The 18,156-nt window shown below is 40.4% G+C and overlaps 1 protein-coding gene across 1 annotated transcript in view; it reads left to right on the forward strand.

The window, feature by feature from the left end:
• The first annotated feature begins 518 nt into the window (after positions 1-518).
• The window catches only part of LOC129867572 (ephrin-A2-like), a 311,989-nt gene continuing 294,351 nt past the window's right edge, over positions 519-18,156 (forward strand). Inside the window, exon 1 of the mRNA XM_055941058.1 lies at positions 519-1,860. Within this exon, the coding sequence (XP_055797033.1) occupies positions 1,721-1,860 (140 nt within the window). The 5' untranslated portion in view covers positions 519-1,720. The remainder of the gene's footprint in view (positions 1,861-18,156) is intronic.

Here is an 18,156-nt window from a genome sequence, read left to right on the forward strand (position 1 = left end):
TCAAAATCCAATTTTCCCTAACTCCAACCCCTAAACCTAACATCTAACCCTAACAACTAAGCTGAAAATAGTATTTTCATGGGGCCATGGGAAATGTCCCACAGAGGGAGAATTTTCCTTATTTTACTATCCTTGTGGGGACTGGGGGATTTAGGTCCCCACAAGGATAGAATAACCAACACACACACAGACACACATTTTCAGACTCACCACATATGCTGCTGCTACACACACAAACACAGATGATTAATTTAACAGTCATTTTGCAAATGACTAAATGACATCACCATAACAAGTGGATGAAAATACTACTGTAAAAAGATTTCATTAGACTGAGAGACATTTTTACAGGATGAAAAAATGTATACAAATAGTTGGCACATACAAATATACATGTTTGGCTATAATTGTAGGCTAGAGTTATAAGCTATTTATAACCTGATAACAGTATCCACAACTATTCTGAAACTTTCAGAAATTGTAAGGGTCCTAGAAGTTTTGGGGCTCCTATCTGGCCGGTGTCTCAGCCCCGCCCAGCTGTCTGGAGGAGCCGTGAATGGAGAGAGTGCCGCGGCTAGAGGAAGCAAGCCATGTGCTAAAGGAGGAACAGGACGCGCAAGAGAAAAACCACCGTGACTAAAAAGGGGGGAAATAATGTCAGCTCCACTGGTCTGTACACCACACACAGGGACGACAGTAGAGCGATACCAGACATGAAGCGAAATTGGCCTTTTCTCCACAGCAACCCCAAACGACACAGGAATAGCAGCAGCAACTTCGCAATTGATGCGGTGTTCCAGTTTCTCCGCTTCATGCTTTGGTAGTGGCGTTGCATGGGTGACGCAGTAAACACGTATCAAGAAGGCAACTTATCATATTGATAACTTTTGCCTGAGAATAAAACTGAGGACAGTAACCACGGACGACATGAAATAGTTGCGGAAAAGAGCAGGACGTTTGTGTGACTGGCTTGGATTTCTATCCCTCTGCTGCAACATTGTGATATTTTGAGTTTCTTCTGAAAGAACAAGAATCGGTCGCTTGACATTGTATCTCACAAAACGGACCGAAAAACATTGCGTTGAATAGACATCGTTAAGTGTGCAAATGTTTAGAATAAAAAGCATATTGATTTGGAAGACCATAAATTGAAGGACACATTGCTGAATGGATGTTTGCGAGTTCTATTTACGACGAGGAAAGTTTTAGAAAGTAGCCTATGCCATGCTGGAAAGGAATGGATTTAAAGGACAAACAGCTGTATACTTGGCGTCAGTGAATAATAAACAAGATATGATGAATGTCGCGCAATGTGTTCAAATAAGGCATTCATCACTTACAGTTATTGAAGAAAATGGATTTGAATAGTTATTGTAAGGGCTTGCCGTGCAAAAGGAGATCAACGAGCCGAGTCATACATTGATGAACCTTCATGGTACATAATCAAATTTAACTTCATAGTCAGTGCTGCATCTGCGTGGACTTCTCACTAATGTTCTCACGATTGGGAATGTATAGCTACATGGGCCTACATTGTAAATCTTCAACTGAAGACGAAAAACTGCAGCTGAGAGTACCTGGAATGTGAATGTGGACCGCAACCAACCTCGTGCATCATGAATAACACCAGGTCCATTTGAACAGCAGTGGGAAACACTGTAGTTGACTCAGCATAATTTATAGACAACAACGCGACGAATTATATCGCCCTTTATTCGTAATGGACAAGAACTGTTTAGCTTTTCAAATGGAGTTGACTCTTATGGTTGTTGCCCTCTTATCTTGGGTCGCGGTATGGGCGGACGATAGCAAAATAATATCAGACAGATATGCAGTCTACTGGAACAGCACAAACCACAGGTAAGGAATTGTACAAGTCAACTTTCAGTGATGTGAATTTACATTTTTGGATAGATCATCCGTGAATCACGCTTCAAAAGATCCGGACATATAGTCTAAACTAAAAAAAAACGGCTCCACAAATAGCCCAGCGCATTCAAAAGCCCCTTAAACCATGCTCACCTTATCTCAATAATTAAGTTTCCCCCATAACGTCAATTCTTTGACTAGGCCTAGAAAAAGTTACAATTCCTTCTTTAACAAAACATAATACTTTTTATTAGGGAGATACATTTGACCTGCACGTTGTATTTATTTATCCCAGGGGTTGCTTCTATTCATTAGGCCTAATTAAATCACTTAAATAACTCTTGTTGTTTTTACCCCAATTATCACATCTCCCTGTGTAAAAAAACAGACCCCTCAAGGCATGATTTAACTTGATTTATGACATATAGCCAGGCTTTCAGGTTTCACATTCACAACGTTTTCACATTGCGTTCAACATACATTGTGTTTGTAGTTTTTGATTACGAAGTTGCATTTGAAGTGTGATAAAATACTGCATGCCTAGGCTAAATGTGACTTTGCATGCCATTATAAACTAAGACTATAGCGATATCCACTAAGATACACATCACCGCAAAACTCGGATTAAAATGCTTAATACATGCGGTTACATGTACACAACTCTACCATAAACCATGTCATTCTATTGACATGCAAAGTTTTGTTCTCACAGAAAATCACACACTTGTTTCATTTTATCTCGTCAGTTCACTCCAGAGCACGTTGATGTTTGGATATTTTGTTCTGGAGCTGTAGGAATTATTTTTAACATGATATAGCCCTTTCCAGTTAGTTAATGAAAGAAAGAAGGTAAAGATCAATAATAGCGTGAAGCCATTAAGAAGGAAATTCCATACGTTTTGAACTCTTGTGAAATTGTTTGTGCTGGGACTTGCAATATTCGAATCACTGGAACTATGCCAGTAGAACTTAGAAAGGTTTCATCAGACTTAGTTCCTTGTAAAGTTTAGAGAGCAATTTACTGTCAAAAACAAGCTTTTGTGGTAAGTTTTCCCACAATTTATGAAGATGATGTGTATATATTTTGAGCTAATTTTTCAAATTAACATCCGGTCTAAGGCACTGCATCTCAGTGCTAGAGGCGTTACTACAGACCTTGGTTCGGTTCCAGGCTGTATCACAACCGGCTGTGATTGGAGTCCCATAGGGCGGAGCACACTTGGCCCAGCATCGTCCGGGTTAGGGGTAGGCTGTCATTGTAAATAAGAATATGTTCTTAACTGTCTTGCCTAGCTAAATAAAGGTTAAATAAATAAAAAATAGAAAAAATCTCCTTAAAAATCAAGATATTTTTTTATGGCAGAGTACAGAGATGAAACAAAAGAAAGAAAATGAAATATGTCTACATATTTGGAGCATGTTGAATTCATTAGTTATTCCTTTCTCTTTTTCGTCTCCCTGCGTTGTTGGGAAGGGCCTTAAGTAAGCATGTCACTGTTAGTCTACGCCCTGTTGTTTACAAAGCATGTGACAAATACATTTTGATTTGATGAGCGAACATAACACCGTATTCAGAATGGATTCCAGTGCAACACAATCCATCCATGGCTGCTTCAAGCACAGGAGGCTGCTAAGGGGAAGACGGCTCATAATAATGGCCGAAGCGGAGCAAATGATATGGAATCAAACATATGGAACCATGTGTTTGATGTATTTGATACCATTCCACCAATTCCGCTCCAGCCATTATCATGAGCCCGTCCTCTCCAATTAAGGTGCCACAAACCTCCTGTGGCTTCAAGACCGCCGTACTTTTGTAGAACTGGAAATAACTTGTCTTGGCTGGGCAGAAATGACTGTTTGAAGCCCAAGTGGAGCTTATTGGATGACAGTGAATTTGCTACCTTGTCACATAACAGTGATCTTTGCGGCTTCCTACACAAAAAGCAAAATCATGTGAGAGGTACATGAGTCTCCTGTATACTTCTATAAAGGGGATTAAAGTTGTGTACATCATTGATAACCTAGTGGCTTTGGCAATAGTAGTACTGTAGTTTAGTTTTTTAAAGCCAGTTGTTAAGTGGTGTTGGAATAAGAATCTGTCTTTTCCCATAGCAATCATAGAATGCTGTAAGCAGAATTGTAAAAAAATAAAAATAATCCTCATTCACCTTAACATTTAACTAAAAATGTGTGATGAAAAAGCAATAGACATGTAATATACATGTGATAGTTGTTTTATTTGTATGACTTCGGGAAAACTTTCTGTTGATTGAAAACAAAATAGCCAATTACACAGAAATGTATGAATTTAAACAGTTCATATGTAATATTGTTTGGTTGTTGGTCTTAGAAGGAGTTTCCAACTATCTGTGATGTGGTTTATATTATGTGGTATTAGAGAGGCTAGAAAATCAGACGCATAGGAAGGATTAAAAGAAGAACAGGCTAGTATGGCTTCGGCGTTTACAAGTGAAGGGCCTTAGTGAGGAATCAGATACACTGACATACCCTGCTCTACATCTTCAAACACAAACTACTGAAATGGCTACTTCTTCACTTGATTTCTACGCCACAGATACAATTTGCATCACAAATTCAATCCAAATAGTATAACGATGCATTGGTGTATTGGTTTGTGTATTGGTTTGTGTATTGGTTGGTGTATTGGTTTGTGTATTGGTTTGTGTATTGGTTGGTTTATTGGTTGGTGTATTGGTGTATCACGGTTGCATTTCTTCGAATTTATTTGATATTGACCTCAGTAAGAGATACCAAAGTATAATCTCTTAACTGATCTTGAGCGGCAGGTAGCCCAGCGGTTAAGAGCGTTGGGCGAGTAATCAAATCCCAGAGGCGACTAGGTGAAAAATCTGTCGATGTGTCCTTGAGAAAGGCACTTAACCCTAATTGCTCCTGTAAGTCTCTCTGGTCTGCTAAATGACTCAAATGTCAAAGTTATCTATACAAAATTATTACATGCATTTTAACAACATATTTCCGGATAACTGTCATTTCATATCACAGTGTCCGTTACAAAATTAGTAGTTTGAATAATCAAGTCTTACCTAAGCACATATTTATTAAGGAGATTGCTTTATGTAAAGCTTATTGCCCAAATCGATTCGTTTTATTGGGGACTTATCTATGGTTTGAAAGGATTTATTTTAAGATTGGAATAATATTTGTAGTTCTTAAACATCTTTCTTATTGCCCGAGTTTTATATGCGAAACTCTGGAATTTTTTATAAATGCTAAAATTACATTTGTAAAAAATCACTGCGCATAGAGTGGATCAAATGCCCTGAAAATGATTGGTTTATATAAGGAACTTCCCTTGTCATCAGTTGAACAGCCTTTCCACTGACATGGCACTGTCATCCGTATTTTCTTATGTACTCTCCTCCCTGGGTTTCAGCATGTTGTCATTGCTATGTAACTTATGAGTAAATTGAATAGCTATTAGCTGTGCGACATGGAAAGCTATCTGACTGATTTACTCTAAGAAATAATATGATTTGATACTGTGGCCCTCCATTCTGCCTACTAAACTAAACTTAACGCCATGCTTTGTTATATCTGCTTTCCTCATAAGGTCCCCTCCTTTCTGACCTAGTTTCACTAAGGTTATTGGGGAGTATTGAAGGGAAATGGTAGTGGTAGCTGGTCTGGGAGGACACACCAGATTATATTGTACTCAATGATTGTAGTTTTTTGGGGGGAAGCTTTGAAGTCAATGACCAAGGGAACACTTTTCAAATCATGAAAATCGGCTTGAGGTGGTATGACCTTGGAGTTTGTGGCTATGCAATGGTAGCTTGAGGTTCCTCTAGGTGGCGTTGGATAGGTTTTGCTCTGCTCAGCAACATGGTCCGCCATTTTCTCATTCATTGTTGGAAGACCTTAATTTTTGTTGTATCGAGAGCCAAGACAAAGGAACAGGGACGATGATTACAGCAAGTTACCAATAACCGTTTCATTGTGTCAAATGGTTTTCAAGCTAAATTGAATCTAGCTTGAACAACAGTCAATGATCAATTGGTGTTGACAGAGTTTTTCTATCTTAAAGCAAGAATTTAATAAGAAAATTCAGAACTTTAACTGCACTCACAATATAATTGTGCTTTAACCTCACACCTTTGAAAGTGGAGAAGCATCACTTGGCTCAATGCCAAAACTGATGGACAAGGGGAGAGAACTGGAATGAATCGCATGTTTTCTTCCCACAATGCTCTGCTCACATTCACCAATGGGCCGATTTAAATATATATATGTCCTCTGAATACAGGACTAGAACCACTGCATTTTAAGGACTAAGTAGCTGATTTTAGAGCTGTTTAAAGAAATGTTAAAATACGTACATTTGTATTTGTTATTGATGTAGAATTCATGTTTTTGCTTATGCTGGTTAGAAAAAGCGAGGTTGCAAAAATGCCATGTTTCTCATGGTTCAAACAGTACATATACAGGTAGTGGTTGTTCCCAAAGGGCTTCTTCCTCCTCTCTTTGTACTGCTGTTATGTCTACTACAATGTGTTGGCATTTCTACTGTAGCTGATTTCTTGTATTTGTAACACAAAAATTACAAAAATGTAATGAAAAGTTACATTTGTTAGCTACAGTAAAAATGAAATTCCTGTTTAACTGTTTTAAGGCTTCAGATATGAAGACATGGCATCGGTGTCTAAGTGCTGAATGAAGTGTAATGCATTGTGTTTCTCTAATGGGGTTCTGCATTGAAACCACACTGGCCCCTCGCACACAGGCAGCAGCAAACTGTCCTAAATCTGTTCCCAGTTTATCTATCTAGTCATTTGACATCAATTGAGTTTTCAATTTAAATTGGACAGCACTTTACGGGTCACTTGGTCTGGGTGTGTACAACTCAGCATCCCTCTATGCGCTCGTAATTAATTTTAGGTTTCATGAGAGAGGCGACATGCAATGCCATCCCTACTTCTCTGTGTATGAAATCTACAATTCCTTGGATAACACAAAGCACTCTCTACTGTTTTGTCTCTTTAATGGGAGACCCATTTCTGAAGGTCAAAAACCAATGCCACTTTCTCGCCAGTACTTCATGACATGAGCATGGACAGGAATGTACTGTACCCTCAACAAAACAGGGTTGAGTTTTCGACAGGGTTGAGACTACAGGTCTATGCCATGATTGGGACAGTTGCTGTGGAAACACTGATGTTTTTTCACAGTACTATACTGTAATTGAGAGACCGCCATAGACTAAGAGGACATAATAAATGTATATACGTAATTGATTTGTGTCTTGATAAATGTTCCTCCTTTTTTTTCATCCTGGGAAATGGGCATTTTCCATGACAGAGCACAAGCCTCAGCATATTTGTTAGTTAGGGAATTTGATTAAATGAAAATATTGTCTGCTATGTTCACTGTACGAAACACAACCTCCTTTTAGACAGCCCTAATGTGGAGCCATTTGAACTGCCTCCTCATTTAAATAAAATGGAAGGCCATCTCTGTTTCTAACTATTCCAATGAAGGTTCCTGTTTTTTAATTATAAGTCAATAACTCGTTTGTCTCTGAATTTAGAATTCATCCTCCAAGAGACTTTAGTAGCAGGCTAGTGGAAGAAAATCTGGAAAAAACGTTGACAAAAAATTTATTTCACTTTTTTTCATCTTCTCTAGAAAATATAAGACCGTATGCCCATCTTAATGAAAATGCAAAAAAAAGTTTCACTTCCAAATCTGAAAATTGGCCTGGAGTGAAATTAATTATTTTTTACATTGAATTGGACGTTAATGGCCTGGCACAATGTAACATTAAAGGGCTCTTACATCTCATTAAAGATTAAAGTTGGTGCATAATATCTACAAAAGCAATTGGTATGAAAGAGGAATTTGCTAATCAGTAATCTAGGTTCAAAGCTTCATTAAATAAAATGACCCTGAGAGTGTATGAGTTCAAAGCCTGTTTCATTTGGTAGGATACAGCATTTCATTTCCAATGTTAATCAAGGTTATGCTAATGTCGGACATGATGAATCGGCTAGTTTACTTTCCTTGTCCTCATGTTAAATGCTAGACGAAAACATTAGCATTCTTCAGTTATTTGTATCTAACAATGATTGTCTATATTACTCTACTGACGCATCACAATTTGTTAGAAAAATATAGAATCCTTTGAAAGTATAGTATTTTTGACTTAGGCAATGGCCTAGATGGTTGTTTGTGAAATTGCGTTTGATGTGTCAGAGATTACACATTTAGACTCTGGACAGGAGGGTATTGCTTTTCTGTTCTTCTATTATCTCTCTGAGACATGGGTGCTGAACAAATGTAGAGTTTCTTGTGACTCAGATGTCCTGTTTGTTCAGTCAGTCTGTCACCAACTTCTTGTGAACCTCCCTTCCATTGTCCCCCACCTGTGTCGAGACACTGAATATGACTGTACTGGTCACATTGGTGGCAGACAGTAAACTACGTGGCGAGTTTGTCGTCCTTGTTCCGCATGGCGCAGAGCAGACTATCTTGCCATTAGGATCTCAAATAGTGAAGAACAACGAGTAATGGCTGCCGTTTCATTTATTCAGCATAGCTTTTTTATTTGGAATCAAAAGGTAAATGGCCATTTGTAAGACCTTTTACTGTTGTTTATTTTATTTAAAAAAAAATGTACCTCCCAACAGTGCTTATCAGCACTTCGTCATTCCTTATACAATGCTCATGCATTTAAATGCCTGACCCACATTCTCTTTGCACATAAGCAGTCTTGTGTACCAAGAGAGCTAGATACGTTGAACTTCGCTAGGTGTTCAGAACTGAACTGCAACATTTTCAAAAAGGGAATCAGGGTTGTGAGTAAAGCCCCCTAACCACATACTGCATTTATTATGTTTGAACTGTGCAAACTGGTGTTGCGTTCTCTCCACCACTCTCAGCCCAGGATAGGCCTATGGACTTTTGCTTTGCACATTTTTGTTGCCATAAAAAAATCAGTTGTCGGTTTCTTTAATTTAGCAGATTTAGGATATATTGGAACAGTGTTACCTTTCGAAAGCCTCCAGGGGATGAGAGTCCAGTCTATCTGCTTCTCTCGCCGTTCGCTTGTCCTTTCTTGAGTACTGTGCTAGCTCTGAAAATAACTCTGAAACTAACTCTGAAACTAACTCTGAAACTAGCTCTGAAACTAACTCTGAAACTAGCTCTGAAACTAGCTCTGAAACTAACTCTGAAACTAGCTCTGAAACTAGCTCTGAAACTAGCTCTGAAACTAGCTCTGAAACTAGCTCTGAAACTAGCTCTGAAACTAACTCTGAAACTAACTCTGAAACTAGCTCTGAAACTAACTCTGAAACTAGCTCTGAAACTAGCTCTGAAACTAGCTCTGAAACTAACTCTGAAACTAGCTCTGAAACTAGCTCTGAAACTAGCTCTGAAACTAGCTCTGAAACTAGCTCTGAAACTAACTCTGAAACTAACTCTGAAACTAACTCTGAAACTAGCTCTGAAACTAGCTCTGAAACTAGCTCTGAAACTAGCTCTGAAACTAGCTCTGAAACTAACTCTGAAACTAGCTCTGAAACTAGCTCTGAAACTAGCTCTGAATTATTTTAGATGTTGCTGGTGTACTGCTATCATGTCTTTTTACGCTTTCCTGCCCGTTATATGAACACTGTTAATGTGATTTACGTGTATATAGATGTAATTCTGTTCCTATATAACTTTACCGCCAAACACAATTAAACCGGACAACAGTTAATTGCTTGAACATGAACATCCTAATGGCTTCTTGCTTGTAAAAATATTGCCCATCATTTGATAAATGTAATGCCCGTTGTTGAATTTGGACTGCCGCTCGTAAAAGTAACGATGGTGTTTTCCTAAGTGATTCTGCGGTAATAGTTTACGTTTATTGATGTACTTTGGGCATAAAGCTCTCCCTCTCTCTTCATTATCCCTTCTTCAGGCTGTGATTTGGCTTATATCCTCAGAAGATAATGAATTGAATTACTATAATGGAGAGTGGAGTTGTTCCTTCAGAACTATAAAAGGCATTTTACACCGTTTTTAGGTAAATGTCCTTCGCTCATCCATTTATGTAGAGTTATGAAGTGGTGGATTACTTGTGGGGAGTTGGAGCACCCTTTCAAAATAAGAAGCCACTTTTGCATCCTCTTGGTACACACGCAGCACCATATACAATCACGAAAACAACATGTTACGTCAATGACAAACTCGCCCGGTTGAATGTGTAGGGAAACAGAGGGTAGGGAAGCATATTAAATACAGGCAGTCTAAGAGACAGGAAGGCTTCAGCAGTACCTGCATATTGCCTGTAAGACTTTTACGACTTCTCTCAAAGAGATTTTCCTTCAACGTTCACTTGTTTGGCCGGACAAAGAGAATATATTGGTAATGGGATTGAACAAGATGTTGCTCCATCCGTAGGGTGTATGTCGAATATATATGTACGAGCAATTAATTAAACACTCAACTGAATCAGTGAAGTCATAGAGATGACCTCTACTGTACTGCTGTAGCAGGATTCTAACCTCACTATCCTTCCCTCCAACAGAGATTCACAGGGTTGAGTCCTTGAGCCTTTTACTATGCTTTCTACGTTGCACACTTAATAAAGGTTTGATTAAACTAAAAATGACACAACGGAAACAAATCAAGGTTCCTTCCCAGTGAAAAAAGAGTGCACTTCAGACTGTAAAATAATTAAGAAGGGTTAAACCGGTCTCACAGGAAGGATTTGTTGATGTTCTGGTATGTTAATTGTATTTCTGTGAAAAGGTACGCAGGAATGTATTAGCACAGATGTGTACTTTGAATTTAAGTGTTAGTTCTGGATTGAGGCATAGATTAGAAGACGTTAATCATGTTTATATCACCACGTAGAAGGATATGCTTCACTGATTAAACAAAATATCCTGTGTATTATCGTCCAACCCTCAACCCCCAAAGGTAGTCTTGTAAACTTGACGTAAATGGCGGCCAGAAAGTAACAGAATGAAGAACAGCCTACCGTATATAGATCGGCATAGACCTATATTTCAGCTTTCAATGTTTCCATTGTTGCAATCATTTTATTGATTGGTTGACTATTAAGTTTACTAAAATTGAACAATAAAAAAAGGAAATCTGTCGCTTGGTCAAATATCTTTCAAGACAATTGATATTTGTAGTTTTTGATTATATTTATTTATATATATTTTTTCTGGATTCAATTATTATGATATGTTAACATGTTAATATGTCTTTGTTTTACATTTTTGAAAAACAGGTTTGAATTATTATAATTTTAATTACTGCATTTCTATATTGATCTCCGTTAAATAAATGCTTGGTTGCTGGGCAACATACAGAGGATTATATAGCTAAATATATAACCGCTTAACGTGTTTTTTTATTGAAATGTTAACAACATTTCTTCCGCTATTTTGATATTGATTAGTGATTTACAGAAAAAATAACGTGTGTTTATTTGGATTTCAATGTCGCAATTTTTTTCATATCTCCTTGATTAGCCCACTTGTTTTCGTAGATGAAGAAAATAAAAGAACATAAATCAGTTTTATACTATACGCCTCACACTTTGTCAAGTAGTACCACTACACAATCGTAAGCTCAAATACATGGAGTACAGAAAACAGTCTGCACCAGAAGGACAACTCGCTGTTAGAAATCTTACACTGTGTGTAGGTATTAGGTAACATTAAATGGGTCATGCAGTTCTTTAGTTGATTCTGAAACAAGGAATTAGTGAGTTGTTGATGTATACAGTAGTTTATTTAGCATGTTATAGTGCAAGCCAAAATGTTTAGTAGTTCACAATGAATATGTTTTTCTGTTGGGCTTTGGAGATTGGTGCCAATAACAATATGGAAAATACCTTGTGGTGGATATATCAAATAAGGATCTGCTGGAGTCCAAGTCAAACCAAGATTCTTTTTTTCTGAGCTCAGAGAGAATAACAGAGGTACACAGAGCAGTGTAGACAGTGTGAATTCTGAAGCATTGGGTGATAAGCACATCTCTTTACAGTTTCTGTTCTTGTGCGGGACTCAGTTCCCTTTTTATCTATACAAGGACACTTGAGCAAACTGGTTTACAACACAGGATTATACTCCCAAGAACAGGAGATTATAATAGGACAGGTTAGTCACATACAATGTGGACACATACAATTACAATTTTCCATGACAACAGCATGTTTGAATAAATCACAAACATTTGTGTGTGTGCAAAGTAGTGTGCAAAAAAAACAAAAAAAACAGCAAAACGAAATGTTGCGAAATGTATATTAAGCCTATGAGTTCAATATGAATACCTCAATGAGAAGAGTAATACACAGCTAAAACAAGACGTGTTTGTCACAGTTCTGCGGCCAACACTAGCATTTCAACCAGACCATCATACATACTTGTTTTTGAGAGTAAAAGAAACCAGGACATCGGAAAACCATTTACCTCAGGATAGAGTAGCAGCCTGACATGTGAATTGGGAGAAATCCAGACCTAATGAGGTTGAATATAAGAGTCTGGTCTCCTCACAATCAGTGAATGTAATTCTGATCAGGTTTCTTACACTTTTATGATTCCGGTATTGTACGCACTTCGTTACAATTGACTGCAGGGAATTTAGGTTTTTGTAATGGGATGCTTGGACGACGCTTGTTTGGACTAGGTTTTAGCCTAGATTTGACAGTTATTTGACAGTCATGTGCGGTGTGACCTGACAGTCCTGGTCGATCTGCAGGACGACTGTTGTGACTGTTGTGCATCGTAGGCCCTCACCTGTTTCTTCTTAGCCTGCCGTGACTGTGTGATGGGGTGAACGAGCGATGATTTTGGCTCACGTGGTTCTGTCTTGAAGTGAGAGGGCAGGGATTTGCTATACCACAGTCAGTGTTGACCTTTAAACAACTAGAGATTTGGAGAGAGAAAGAACGGAGACAGAGAATGAGAAGCTTGTGAAAGTGTAGCATTGGGCCCAAGTCATCTGGGAGCTTTCTTTTCAGAATAGCAGACATGTCAAGCCTGTCGTTCTCATGAAGGGTGAGAGGGAGGGAGTAGGGTACAGAGCCTGTCGTTCTCATGGAGAGTGGGAGGGAGGGAGTTGGGTACAGAGCCTGTCGTTCTCATGGAGAGTGGGAGGGAGGGAGTAGGGTACAGAGCCTGTCGTTCTCATGGAGAGTGGGAGGGAGGGAGTTGGGTACAGAGCCTGTCGTTCTCATGGAGAGTGGGAGGGAGGGAGTAGGGTACAGAGCCTGTCGTTCTCATGGAGAGTGGGAGAGAGGGAGTTGGGTACAGAGCCTGTCGATCTCATGGAGAGTGGGAGAGAGGGAGTTGGGTACAGAGCCTATCGTTCTCATGGAGAGTGGGAGGGAGGGAGTTGGGTACAGAGCCTGTCGTTCTCATGGAGAGTGGGAGGGAGGGAGTTGGGTACAGAGCCTGTCGTTCTCATGGAGAGTGGGAGGGAGGGAGTTGGGTACAGAGCCTGTCGTTCTCATGGAGAGTGGGAGGGAGGGAGTTGGGTACAGAGCCTGTCGTTCTCATGGGGAGTGGGAGGGAGGGAGTTGGGTACAGAGCCTGTCGTTCTCATGGAGAGTGGGAGGGAGGGAGTTGGGTACAGAGCCTGTCGTTCTCATGGAGGGTGGGAGGGAGGGAGTTGGGTACAGAGCCTGTCGTTCTCATGGAGGGTGGGAGGGAGGGAGTTGGGTACAGAGCCTGTCGTTCTCCTGGGGAGTGGGAGGGAGGGAGTTGGGTACAGAGCCTGTCGTTCTCATGGAGAGTGGGAGGGAGGGAGTTGGGTACAGAGCCTGTCGTTCTCCTGGGGAGTGGGAGGGAGGGAGTTGGGTACAGAGCCTGTCGTTCTCATGGAGAGTGGGAGGGAGGGAGTTGGGTACAGAGCCTGTCGTTCTCATGGAGAGTGGGAGGGAGGGAGTTGGGTACAGAGCCTGTCGTTCTCATGGAGAGTGGGAGGGAGGGAGTAGGGTACAGAGCCTGTCGTTCTCATGGAGGGTGAGAGGGAGGGAGTTGGGTACAGAGCCTGTCGTTCTCATGGAGAGTGGGAGGGAGGGAGTTGGGTACAGAGCCTGTCGTTCTCATGGAGAGTGGGAGGGAGGGAGTTGGGTACAGAGCCTGTCGTTCTCATGGGGAGTGGGAGGGAGGGAGTTGGGTACAGAGCCTGTCGTTCTCATGGAGAGTGGGAGGGAGGGAGTTGGGTACAGAGCCTGTCGTTCTCATGGAGAGTGGGAGGGAGGGAGTTGGGTACAGAGCCTGTCGTTCTCATGGAGAGTGGGAGGGAGGGAGTAGGGTACAGAGCCTGTCGTTCTCATGGAGGGTGAGAGGGAGGGAGTTGGGTACAGAGCCTGTCGTTCTCATGGAGAGTGGGAGGGAGGGAGTACAGACAGAAGTGTACATTGTTCCTAATAATGAATATGTTAGGAAGGCACGGGGTAAAAGGGTGTAAGAGGATAATATGTCCTTCTCTTAGACCATTTTTTATTAATGCCAAGTAAATATGAATGAAAAGCCTTCCATTTGGCTGTAGAATCTGATGATTAGTATCCCCCAGTGATGTCAGCACAGCATACATTTCCCAAGATGCATCTTCTGACATATACAGTAGTCGGAGAAGGTGTTGTATAACCCACTGCAGAACCTTCTGTTGTCCCTGTGTCTCATTCCTTCATCATAGATGGTCATTTATAAATCATTTTCCATATCGCATACTTTTTAACAATCTCTCTCAATCTCTACAAAATATTCAATGAAATTACGCTTCAAATTTACACCATTTTGTTTATTAGGACACTAAAGTTTTATGGCTAAGTACATCATCCAGTGAGGATGCTTGTGATCTGAAAAGAAGAGATGAGAGCTTTAAGCTGCACAAAAGGACAGTTTTTCCACCCGGCTTGGTATTATGGTCTTTTGCAGTACTTATTGGGTCAGTGACGATTCCGTGTGTGAACTGATGTCAGCTATGGCACCGGACTTTCATATCAACTGAGGTGATTTGATTTCAACAACTGCACATGCTGTACTGGCACCTTTTGGTGCTCTTTTTCCTCTCCGGTCACAGAGCTAGAAATGGGCTGACGTGAATCCTTTAATATCTCCGGCAATCACGTTGAGCTTTGCAAAGAATTGACATTTTCTGTGTTTCTTGTGACACTGAAGTCCTGAATCACAGAGAGACTAATGGAGGTGACCTCTTGACTGATCAGAGTGTTAGCAGACAGGCCTGTTGAGCGCGCACGAGAGAGAGAGACGTGTTTGAAGACTGGGACAGTGGCAGTAACAGGAGAGGGAACATGACTAGAATGGAAACGGGGTGAGGGTTGTCACAGCGCATGCTCCAGAATCACTTAAAGTTGGTTACAAAGATCGGTGAGAGAATTGTTGCAGTCTCACGGTTTAGATATGTTTGTTTGGGATTCAGTCTCTTCATTTAGGACAAGCGGAGCTTGAAAATAAAACAATTGTATAGAAATGTGCACAATTGAAGACGTGGAAGCAAAGTGTGGTGATATGGGAGATATTATTAACACTAATACTGGGGCACTGCATCTTATGACTGCATACCACTATAATTACCCTTCATTGTTTTCTCTTGATTAAATTCCTCTCTGCACATTTAAAAGAACAGTTTCAGCGTAACACTGTACTTTATAGGAAATACTACATTCTGAGCACATTAACCTCAAACGCACAAAGCCAACTAAAATGTATAGAAATACCGCTTCCCAATGCATCTGCAATCTGCCCTTTTGGCCTACCCTGCAGGAGAACACCTCACAATAACATCTCTACGCATCTGAATGCCTGCAGTTGTGGAAAGTACTTAAGTCGTTTTTTTTGAGTTATCTGTACTTTACTTTTATACTTTTGACTACTTTTACTTTTACTTAACTACAATCTGAAAGAAAATGATGTACTTGTTACTCCATACATGTTCCCTGACACCCAAAAGTACTTGTTACTCCATACATGTTCCCTCACACCCAAAAGTACTTGTTACTCCATACATGTTCCCTGACACCCAAAAGTACTTGTTACTCCATACATGTTCCCTCACACCCAAAAGTACTTGTTACTCCATACATGTTCCCTCACACCCAAAAGTACTTGTTACTCCATACATGTTCCCTGACACCCAAAAGTACTTGTTACTCCATACATGTTCCCTCACACCCAAAAGTACTTGTTACTCCATACATGTTCCCTGACACCCAAAAGTACTTGTTACTCCATACATGTTCCCTCACACCCAAAAGTACTTGTTACTCCATGCATGTTCCCTCACACCCAAAAGTACTTGTTACTCCATACATGTTCCCTGACACCCAAAAGTACTTGTTACTCCATACATGTTCCCTCACACCCAAAAGTACTTGTTACTCCATACATGTTCCCTCACACCCAAAAGTACTTGTTACTCCATACATGTTCCCTCACACCCAAAAGTACTTGTTACTCCATACATGTTCCTTCACACCCAAAAGTACTTGTTACTCCATACATGTTCCCTCACACCCAAAAGTACTTGTTACTCCATACATGTTCCCTCACACCCGAAAGTACTTGTTACTCCATACATGTTCCCTCACACCCGAAAGTACTTGTTACTCCATACATGTTCCCTCACACCCAAAAGTACTTGTTACTCCATACATGTTCCCTGACACCCAAAAGTACTTGTTACATTTTGAATGCTTTAGCTGGACAAGAAAATTGTCCAATTCACACACACTTATCAAGAGAACATCCCTGGTCATCCCTACTGCCGCTGATCTGGTGGATTCACTAAACACAAATGCTTCATTTGTAAATGATGTCTGAGTGTTGGAGTGTGCCACCGGCTATACATAAATTTAAAAAAACAAGAAAACCGTGCCATCTGGTTTGCTTAATATAAGGAATTTGAAATGATTTCTACTTTTACTTTTGATACTTAAGTCTATTTTAGCAATTGCATTTAAAACCAAACACTTTTAGACTTTTACTCAAGTAGTATTTTACTGGGTGACTTTCACTTTTACTTAAGTCATTTTCTATGAAGGTATCTTTACTTTTACTCAAGTATGACAATTTAATATATTTTCCACCACTGTATGCCTTTACAGTAGGGAAGTATGAATACCTGACAATACCTGGGGGAGATACTTGGTGGTGTGTGAAACCCGGACAGCGGTAACCCAGGTGGCGGCGGGATCTCTCGGCGCTCGGCCTTCGCTCCGGTGCGATGCTTAAGCGCGGTCTCACCTCGGGACGGCGGTGGAGCCAGCTGTACACCAGGACATGGGGAGATTACAGAGCCTGTGGAGTGAGTTTAAACAGGATTAGCCATTCCAGCTCAGGTGCTACACTAATAGGATTAGGGAGTCCCTTTTCTTGTTCATCCCACCGTTAAGTCGAGTTACGGGCCCCCAAAACAAAGGTGTGCTTTTGAACGGTGCAACGACACACAAGGGATAGACAGGGCTCTTTAGGGGAGACCACCCTACTTTTAATGGAGCCCCACACATGTTCTCTTGAGACTGACCCCTATATTGACTGTCACCCAACACATCGGGGGTTTCCTTAGTTGGGGATGGTACTTTAATTAGTCAATGCATTTTTCAGGGGATAGTAGCCACTTTGCTGGATGAAGGGTATTGAGGGATGATTGTATTGTTGCTGACAGTTGTGATTGGCCTTTCAAGATTAGTGCTGCTTAAAAGACAAGTACCCTTACAGGATGGGGAAACATGGTTGTTTAATGGAAAAACAAGCTTCTAAAAGATGGCTTGAGACAGCTTTTTCATTTAGAATTATTCAGTGGTGTAAAGTACTTTAGTAAAAATACTTTAAAGTACTACTTAAGTATTTTGCGGGGGTATCTGTACTTTACTTTACTATTTATATTTTTTGACAACTTTTACTTCACTACGTTCCTAAAAAAAAATTATACAATATTTTCTCCATACATGTTCCCTGACACCCAAAGGTACTTGGTACATTTTCAATGCTTAGCAGGACAGGAAAAAAGTCTAATTCACCCGCTTATCAAGAGAACATCCCTGGTCATCCCTACTGCCTCTGATCTGCCGGACTCACTAAACACATGCTTTGTTTGTAAATTATGTCTGAATGTTGAAGGGTAGGACTGCCTGTCAGGGGCGGCAGGTAGCTTAGTGGTTAGAGCCTTGTAATTGTAACCGAAAGGTTGCGAGATCGAATCCCTGAGCTGACAAGGTAGAAATCTGTTGTTTTGCCCCTGAACAAGGCAGTTAACCCACTGTTCCTAGGC

Source organism: Salvelinus fontinalis, chromosome 12, assembly GCF_029448725.1.
Source record: "Salvelinus fontinalis isolate EN_2023a chromosome 12, ASM2944872v1, whole genome shotgun sequence".
Lineage (NCBI taxonomy): Eukaryota > Metazoa > Chordata > Actinopteri > Salmoniformes > Salmonidae > Salvelinus > Salvelinus fontinalis.